Genomic DNA, 10,550 nt, shown 5'->3' on the forward strand with positions numbered 1-10,550 from the left:
GAATTAGGCACCTTTACCCTACATGTAAAGAAAGGTCCACACCTGTGGAGTAACAGTTAGTGCGTCTGGCAGCTAAACCAGATGGCCCGGGTTTGATTCCCGGTCGGGACAAGTTACTTGATTGAGAGTTTTTCCGGGGTTTTCCCTCAACCTAATATGAGCAAATGCTGGGTAACTTTCGGTGCTGGACCACGGACTCATTTCACCAGCATTATCACCTTCATCTCATTCAGACGCTAAATAACCTAAGATATTAATAAAGCGTCGTAAAATAACCTACTAAAATAAAAATAAAAATCTAAAGAAAAGCTTCATATTACAAGATTCACAAATTATAATCATTACAATTTCTATTAACAGTAACGATATTGATCCGGGGCCGGGTATCGATCCCGGGACCTTTGGTTGAACGCACCAAAGCTCTACCGACTTAGCTACCCAGGAACTTCACAAGACACCGTCTCAATTTTTCCCTTTATATCCACATAACTCGAGTGGGCTGACACGACGCCAGAAACCCACATCGAGTGAACACAAACTTCTGTGTAATCGGCCCCGGAACAATTTTTCCCTTGAAATTATTCAAGTCTGCTTCACAGGGAGCTTTACCTGAAAGCTAGATTTGCAGAACCAGTATTATTCAGGACAATTGGACGTACTATAATAATATATTAATTACTACTACTACTGTAGTACTATATTATTATTATTATTATTATTATTATTATTATTATTATTATTATTATCATCGTCAACATCATCATCCTCATCGCAGTAGTAGTAGTAGTAGTAGTAGTAGTAGTAGTAGTAGTAGTAGTAGTAGTAGTAGTATAGTAGCAGTTGTGGTATGAGACCTATTTGTTTCCATAGAAACGTAAATAACAATTTTTTAATAACTATGAAAAATTGTCATTGTATGAATCTTTATGAATAATCGTAACAGCAATATATTATTTTTTTAACATAAATTGTCACATATTTTCTTGGGATTTGGAACTTCATATTAATAATTTTCAGAGTTCGTAATAATTTCATATGGTCAAACAATTAATTTTTAACTTCATTCTCATAATTCATGAACTGTTTAGTCAAACTAATGAATTTCATATTGCCATATAAAATACATTTTAATACTGTATTAGATCAATCACAAATGTATTATTATTATTATTATTATTATTATTATTATTATTATTATATTATCATCATCAACATCATCATCATCCTCATCGCAGTAGTAGTAGTAGTAGTAGTATAGTAGTAGTAGTAGTAGTAGTAGTGGTGGTAGCAGCAGCAGTAGTACTAGTAGTAGTAATATAGTAGCAGTTGTGCTGTGAGACACATTTTCGAAATGGATTACGATTGGAATTTGATATTCTTTCCTATCCCTATATTATATAAATGATGGTACCATTAAAAGACTAGTGTCTGTGTACTTATATAACTTCATAAAATTTAATTATTCTCTTAATAACGTCTGTATAATTATTAGGAACAATTTAATTAAAGATCTTGCAGTATTACTCGATTCTAAATTATATTTTCATGATCATGTTCAATATATTTATAATCATTCAATAAGAATGCTTGGTTTAATAAGGTATATAACGTATTCTTTTTCTGCTCCAGAGACTCTATTAATTCTATACTTTACTTTGGTTCGATCTAAATTTGAATATGCATCTGTAGGCTGGAATTCCATTACTTCAACTGATTCGGTTAAATTGGAAAATATTCAAAGAAAATTTATTTCCTTATGTGCTTTTCGATTTATACCCAGCTCCTCTGACTTCAGTTATGAGATTACCTGTAAATATTTTAACTGTTGTAGCCTTTATTCTAGACGTCAAAATCTTGATTATCAATTTCTTTGCAAAGTGATCAATGGTGATATTGATTGTGAGTCTATCATAAACAACATCAGCCTTCGTATTCCTACAAAGGGTTTAAGATTTCAAAAAAAAAATTGTATAACAGAAATTCAAAATCACTTTCTCCAGTCTGTAGATGCATAAAATATGCCAATTTGCATGGGCACAATTTAGATCCTTTTAAAGTATAGTTTCGTTTTGATTTTATTACTATTTACTGTTCTTGTTCTCAATTTTATTTATGTATGTTTTTCTTGATTTAAGATATTATTTATTTATTTTTGTACTTGTATCTTCTGTTTGTGTATTGTGCTAAAATATAATTGGCCTCTGGCTGCTGTTCAGCACACAAATCTTAATAATAAATAAATAAATAATAGTACATTATGCAACGAGCCTATAATGGTAGTAATTAAGACGCAAGTATGTTTGTTTATGAAACGAGCGCAAGCGAGTTTCATAATTTTCATACGAGCGTCTTAATTATCATTATAGGCAAGTTTCATACGACTTTTTATGCTCGACTATATTTCTAACTTGAAAGTATTGAAAATTAGGTCTTTTTATGGTTATGTGCGAACTGACCTGAATTGTGAGATGTGCGCAGACGCGAAAGTATTGAATTTTTCCGAGGCCGAATGTCATTGACCTTGGCACAGAATAAGAATGAACATTACTCTGATATAACTTGGAAATTGATTTAGAATTGAAAAACGAGATGACAAATTGAATTTATTTGAATATTATTTACAATTAACGCTAATTATTATAGTGACAGAACATAACCTTCTGCAACAGTATTGGATTTCCAGCCTCCGTGACTTTTCGCTAATTGTCTTTCGATTGCATATCCGAGAATAATCGATAAGTTATAGCGGTACAAAGCTGACTTGTCATTGGCTGAAGACCTATACTTTAATGAGTAGGTGTACTTTAATGACATGCATTAAAGGACTGCTACCAGGTGTATAATTACTACATTTCGGCATGGTCGAGCATAAAAATAAATAAGTTATTATTATTATTATTATTATTATTATATTTATTATTATTATTATTATTATTATTATTATTATTATTATTATTATTATTATTATTATTTCAGAGTATACGTAGAAATGTAATTTTACCCGCTTTGGTGATATCTGGTAACAGTTGGGAACATTGAAAAGATGGCCATATTAGCTTTTTAGGAACTAATGTTAAATTAACCTCACTGAACAGCAAGAGCGTCTTCTATTCCCTATCTTTAAGGAAGAGCAAGAGCAAGCTTTCACGAATCAAACCCGCCTTTTCCTATAGGTCTACTATATGATCAGTAGTGCAAACAATAGGTCTGTGTGTTCGCAGAGCGCCAGATGCCGAGTACCAGTATCAAACCACGTACAGCGGGATCCGCGCCTTCAAGTACGCTGTAGACTTAGGAGACACATCCACGGACCCGGAGCTGAAGTGCTACTGCACCACGCCGGAAACGTGCCTCAAGCACGGCGTGCACGACATCAGCCGCTGCGCCGGTGAGTCCAACTATGTATATGATAAGGGAGGTATTCCAACCGCGACCTCTGAATTTTGCTGAGCATAGGCTTAATGCCATAAGCAGGCCTGGCGGTTTCGGACCCATGAACGTATAGTAAGCTTAATGGTACATTTACTATACCATACTAGATGTCCCTCTAACCCCATTATCTCCTGGCCTAGTTGCTTCATAAGGGTGCCTTGTTGGTATCACTTGTGAGGTTCAGACCTGTCTTCGGACACTTGACTTAACAACAACAACAACTAAATGTTGGTCGCGTGGAATGAGTAGTCGGTCATATCTAAACAAAGGTATGTATGCACTGATAGACTATAGATACAAACAGTTCTAGAAGGCTACAACTACATGCCTACCAATTACGCAAACTACAAGTTGTTCCTAAAATAGGTAGTCAAGGTTAAGTTACACATCCTTTTAAGGGGAGAGGATGGTATTTTTTTTAACTTTTTTTCCTATTTGGTGTAAAATATTAATTTTTTGTATGTAGAGAGCTCATAGCTGTAGCAACTCAACCAAAAATAAATATTTTGAAAAAAAAATTATTTGGGGGCCCAGATTTGAAAAAAATATTCCCAATGCAGTATTCTACTAGAACCGATATATCGAAATCATTTTTAAAGGTAGATTCATCCAGTTTTTTGCAATGTACTTGCAAAGGCATTCTCTACAAACTGTCTGTAACAGAATTTTGATATTAGTCCCTACGTTTGTAAAATAAACAATTAAAATTTAATAACAATTTCCTTAATTCCTTTCTTGCAAACAAACGGGCGTAGTTTTAAAATGAAATCAATTAACAAAATTCTGTTACAGAGAAAAGTTTCCTAATAGTCTAAAGAATATGTGTTCTAAATTTCATACATGCAACTTTAATAGTTCAGAAATTATATCCATTTTTGTCTGGCAATGTAGCAAAAAATGAAGTTAACGTAAACCGATAAAAGGGGGAAGTGATTTAAAAATCCATAGTGCAGGAAGTTTAAAAATGGCGTCTCAACATCCGATAAGGGCACAAATACCCACGAAATGTTATGCAATGCATTCCGCACATATGAAAGAGTATTTTAAAGATTTGTTTTTTTTTTTAATTCAATTTACCGGAAACAACAATAAAATGGGGCGAGTGATTTAATAATCCATAACGCAGGAAGTTTAACAATAGCGTCTCAACATCTGATAAGAGCACAAATACCCACAAAATATTATGCTATGCATTCCACACATATCATGAGTATTTTAAAGAATTTTTTTTTATTTACTCATTTTTCGCCAAAAAATACCATCCTCTCCCCTTAAGAATACATAACTTGAAATAACATTAAATCTCTACGTGCCTTACTTACATATCTACATATTTAAAATAACAACATATGAATAATTTAATCATAAATTATGTAGGCTATATAATGTATCTACAAGTGAAGAGTCGACTTTCTGAAAAGTTGAAGTACACACATTTTCGAAATGGATTACGATTGGAATTCGACGTTCTTCCTGATCCCTATATCCTATAAATTATTGCACCATGAAAATACAGGTGTTTGTGCACTTACATAACTTCAAACGTTGAACATTTGAAAATACCTTACAGTAGGATTTTTTTATATTTTCTTGAATTTTACACAACTATCTGGAAAGGTCAATTTTGCAGTCCGGTTTTGTTCGTGACGTGTAATGCATGTCTGCAGCATCCTTATTTTCCATTAATGCAACATTTTTCTTTTATATGTAGGCCTATATATATTGTTTATTTATAATTTATTTATTCTAATGACAGGTACATAGATAACTTATCTTTGATCTAAACACAACCTCAAGATTAAAACAATATAACTTGATAGAAATAAAAATTAAATCTAATAAAGTGACTAAACGAAATCCTTAAAGAACTGAAAACTAAGAATTAAATAGAGGCACGAGGCTTCTCGCTTCCCAGTATCTGCCACATTCTGTCAGTGACTTTAGAGCTGGACAGCGTTGGAGATGATCGCTATTCATCGCTTCTTGAAGGTCACAAAAGATACAGGTTGGATGTTGATAAATACCGAAACGGTGGAGATACTGCGCCAAGCAGTCATGTTCAGTTGTAAGTAGGCAACGTAAACAACAGTATGTGTAAGATGTACAGATAAATACACATAAATAAGGTGTACAGAGGAATAATTTTTTTCATTTCCACACAACTATTTTTGCTTGTAACTTTCGACTCAGTCATTTCCGGACCATGGCTCCTTATCTCAAATTGATACAGGGACATCATTTTATTTTTACTTCAATTTTTATTGTACCTGAGTTTTTTAATGTACTTCACTCACACCCCTTCTACTAAGGAAGTTCCAACTCCACACAGAGCCAAGACCGCAGATAGTAAGCAGTACTGAGTTACTGAGTATAGTACGTTCCAGAAATATGTTCGCGTTTTCCAGTGACGAAAGAGCTTTCAATATTGAATCATATTTTCGCACAGGTACTGTCCGTTTGCATCTCGATTTCCCCCACCTGCTTCTGCTCGCCCCTCTGTAATAGCTGGGCTGTCTTAGCTCTTTTCTGAAAACATTAATTTCTCTTAGGAATTGGAAGTTTACGTAATATTATACAGCTGTTTAATTTAACTTAAATAAAAGGGCCTCGTTAAGTAAATAACTGTCACGTGATTTCCTCCCTTTCTACAATCCTGCGGCATAACCACTTGGACGGACAGTAGATAGCATGTCTGAGTAATTTTATATTTTCGGGTCGGGCAGAAGTGAAGATTGAATTCACAGTACGTAGAGTAGGTACAGAATTATTTCAACATGAGTTACTAGTACGAAGGATGAAACTGACAATTGGAATCAGATGCAATAGTCTATAGTGCGATAATATGCACGAAAGAACTGAAGCCTGTATCGAAATGAACGGCCACCATTTTCAAAATTGTGTTTAAATATTCATATTATGATTATTTTTCAATTTAACTTCTTTCTCTATATTGTACGCTAATGTGCTGTAGACAGTATAATATACACTGCATAATGAATACGTTCGCATGGATAACTCACTTCGTGAGTAAAAACACTTATTCTTAATACAGTACTGTACTTTGATTAAAGAAAAACCTAATGAAAATTATCAAACTCAAAATCGCGATATTTCCTAGTTTACGTAAATGGATGAACTACTTTTCTTCCTTCCTATACCTAGTAGAGTGATTTGTGTTTTACGCCAGTATCATCGAACTCCAGTCTTGGAGGGGGGAGCAAGCGGTGTTTTCGGTTCTCTAAAGGTATAGACAGGTTAATATTAAAAATTTTAGTAAAAATAAAATGATGTCCCTGTACATGTTTGTAACACCACCTCGGAAACTTCTGTATATCTATTTTAAAACGGCAAAGTTTCATTTCAGGCCACCCGCTAGTGGTTTCCCTGCCCCACTTCTACATGGCGGACGAAGAGTATCTGGACGGCGTCGTGGGACTCAATCCCTCACAAGAGAAGCACCAGATCACCCTGCTCTTCGAGCCGGTACGTTCTTGATCGGATAGTCACTTCGGCAACGAATGGACTTTTGCCTGCTTCTCAACATTGCTTTCCTTGCAGTTGACGGCAACTCCACTCGAAGCCTACAAGAGACTGCAGCTCAACATCTTCATGCGCCGGACCACTCACGTGGACCTCCTGCGCGCCGTTAAGACCACGCTGCTGCCATTCCTCTGGCTACAGGAGGTACGAGGTGCCCATGGATTTCTTTCTACTTTCGCAACATTTCTCCATTCCCGCTTCATTCTGATGAAGTTGCCAGGCTGTCTTTTTTTTTCTAGTTATCGTATCTTATCGTTTATCTTACTGTGTGTCTTATTTTAATTTCTTTCTTAGCCTTCCTTCTCTTTCTTACCGTCGCGTTTTTCCCCTTGTCCTGTTGCTTCGTGCTCTTTAATATCATGAATCCTTTATTTTTATTTGCTATTTCACAGTACCTATTTCCCAGTTTCTATCTTTCCCTGTTGCTTTTTATTTCTCTTTCTCTCGAATTTATTATTTTCTCTTTTCTTACGTCTATTTCTCATTATAATCATCAAGATAGATCGCAAGGAACGTTTGCTCTCAGATTATAACGTGACTTCTTTTGCGTCTCTAGATGACAATACAGTGAAATTGATAAAAGTTGTTGTCTTTAAAGTTCGTTAGACCGATCAATCTGTTATATGAAGAGTACACGGGAAAAACGAACAATGTCACATTTCCATTAGAGATGGGATAGTGATCTATTTCAGTATATAACTGCAAAATTTATTGATGTTTCTGCTTGAAATGAAAGAAATGATGAGTGTATCCGTGGTTTTAATTCTCCTTTACCACTTTTGGTAAAAATAATACTAAAGTTTGTAGTAATACAGTGAATTAGATAACGACATCAACCTTAAGAGCATTGTGACATTGTTCGTTTTTCCCGTGTACCCTTCATATGTGGTCAGGACTTCTATCCACGTCATCCCTTAGGTTACAAGAACTGCAATATGGATTTGGTGCGATTCCAATATTAACAACTATCAAAGACACAATTCATCAAAGTTTATCTTTATTTCTTTTTGACTCACTGTGTAGGCTTTACATCATTAAAAGATAATTAAAATTACATCATGTTGTTTGAAAAGAGATATACAGATTAACGTAGGGTGATTTCTTTTGCAGAATATGGAGCTGCATCAGGAATATGTGGACAAGATACTGGACATGTTCCTCATCATCAGCATCGTGGGCGCCATGAAGTGGATCATGATCGTGGCGGGCGGGATCATAGCTGCCACGGGTCTCTTCTTCATCATGCGTAAAAAGAATGACAACACCGTCATCACAGGATCCCCACCCATTGCGCTCAAGTCTACCGGCAAACCCAAGCAGACACACTTCATCGAGAAGTAACGATTCGATCTCACTTCGCGAACTGTGAGAAAATTCTGTCTCATAGGCAAATGAGGCTTTAGCGATTTGTTTATATTGGATTTATAGTTCCACCTCTCTTTAGTACCTATGGAGTGCATCCATGTCTTCTTACCAGTTATAAAATTCAAGTTACACCAGAGGTAATGCAAATGACGACTCGACGAAACGTAAAAGGTCTAAAGAAAAAAAAGACAAAGCGATATGTTCAAGGTACGCATAACGTCTTGTCATTTCAAGGAGTTACAGGACTCACTGGAAAAATTGTGCGAGCTCCAAAGCTATTGTCCACTTGTCTCATTTCGGTTCACTATCCCATTAAATGACTAAGAAAACGAAAAGCATTATTATTCACTAAGTCACGTTAATACAGTAATAAAAACAGAATAATTAAGGCGTTCTATTAAAAATTGCCAACTACTTTCGGACGTCAAGAAGAATGGATAATTAAAAAATTGGAGGATATAAAATTGGTGAAACGAGTGTATAGTGTATGTAATGATAGTCTAATGAAATGTACAAATGAACTCACTAAAAGAAAAATTCAAAGAAGAAACGATTAGCACATACATTGAGAATTCTTACCTCAGAAACCAGAAGGAATTAAGTCCAAATTATCCATTTAGAGATATGATAAGATGAATGTTCAATTTTGTGAACAACTTAATGACTTACCGCCTTTAAATATAAAAAAAAATATATATTATGCAACAATCCATCTATTTCGGGAGTACCAACACCGAAACAAAAATAAAGTCCTATATATGAATCAACCATAACCTAAAAATCCATGTTTTGGCGCTTACTTCCTTTTGCTTTCTGACGCAAGAATTATAAAAGCTGGAATACAAAGCGTATTATTTTCAATTTTAATGTCCATTTCTCTTCAATTGTACCACACCACTGAGATAATGAATTATTCATAGCCTTTTTTGGCCCACCGATGTGGTAATTACTGTACAAACAAAATAGGAAAGCCTTAAATTGTAGTACTTTGGAAAACATTGAATTTTAAGTTCCCTCGAAACATTATTACAAATGAAGTCAAACTTCTATCCACGATGTTTGTGTTAGTTTATTACTTATGTGTTATTATATTGAATATATTTTATATTATTTCTTCAAGTTTAGAATTGAATGGTTTTTTTTAAAGAACAATAATCCAAAGACTTTTTTTTGTGAAAACAGCCATTGTCCAGGACGATGATAGCATTCACAAATATCTCATTCATATCATCTTGAAACATTTATCCATATAACTTTAAAGTGTAGAAGATTGGCAGTACTGCTTCTTATGTACACGGCAAAAGCCTCCTCAGAGAAAAATACTTTAGTACGTGAATTGTTGTATTAGTTAAGGAGTCATCTTTAGGTGAAGAATTAATCCCATGAAAGAAACGTAAGCAACGAATGGAAAAGAAACATGATATAATTAAGAAAAAGAAATAAAAGAGAGGTACACTTCAGCCACAACAGAGAATTTTTTCTTAAAACAACAATTGTCCACAGTTACCTACATTTACACAATTTCTATGAAGCAACTTAAGTTATAAATGTACTTCAGTTTTCACAAATTTCTATAACACCTTAAGAAATGGCATGATGAATTTCATACGTGAAGTATCAACAGCACCCATGCCAGATAGTTTTTTCCGTTTTTTTTTTTCTGAAAATTTATGTTTTTGGACTATGGTTGTTTTTTCAAAAATCTCTTCAATTGTAAGACTTTAAATGGTTCTTGAAATCGCATTAGTCGGATCAAAATTTAATAATTAGACATTGGACCTAACGTATGTGAATTTAACCCTAGCCGAAAACTAATTTTAAACGAAAAAAAAATAAAATTTGGCTTCCTTAGAATGAAGAAGATAAGCAGTAGATCTTTCTAATAGATTTAGGCCTACGTCATGTGTTAAAGACCTCTTTCTTCATGAATAGAGATTGATAAAAGGAAAGTTATATGTTGAGCCCCACCATTACTTCTTTCTCAACTCTTAGCAAAAGAAATCTTACCACGGTAACGATTGTGGAGGCCCAACGAGGAAAAGAGTGGAACACGTCGATTCAGTACCTCACTGGTGAAGCCTTTTGTGTATCAATACTCGCCGAAGTGGTACTATGAAGTGCATAAATTGATAATAGTTACTAATTAGTTTGACACTAGATCACGAATCCAATCAGTACATTTTCAATTACCAACCAGCTAGTAAACCAACAAA

At 34.5% G+C, this 10,550-nt stretch overlaps 1 protein-coding gene across 1 annotated transcript in view; it reads left to right on the forward strand.

Annotated features, from left to right (window-relative positions):
* The window catches only part of LOC138709426 (sensory neuron membrane protein 1-like), a 72,472-nt gene extending 62,661 nt beyond the window's left edge, over window positions 1–9,811 (forward strand). The window contains exons 7-10 of the mRNA XM_069840181.1: window positions 3,222–3,388; window positions 6,797–6,915; window positions 6,991–7,116; window positions 8,083–9,811. Coding sequence (XP_069696282.1) covers window positions 3,222–3,388; window positions 6,797–6,915; window positions 6,991–7,116; window positions 8,083–8,313 — 643 coding nt within the window. The 3' untranslated portion in view covers window positions 8,314–9,811. The remainder of the gene's footprint in view (window positions 1–3,221; window positions 3,389–6,796; window positions 6,916–6,990; window positions 7,117–8,082) is intronic.
* The last annotated feature ends 739 nt before the right edge of the window (window positions 9,812–10,550 follow it).

The sequence above is a fragment of the Periplaneta americana genome, chromosome 11, assembly GCF_040183065.1.
Source record: "Periplaneta americana isolate PAMFEO1 chromosome 11, P.americana_PAMFEO1_priV1, whole genome shotgun sequence".
Taxonomy (NCBI): Eukaryota; Metazoa; Arthropoda; class Insecta; order Blattodea; family Blattidae; genus Periplaneta; species Periplaneta americana.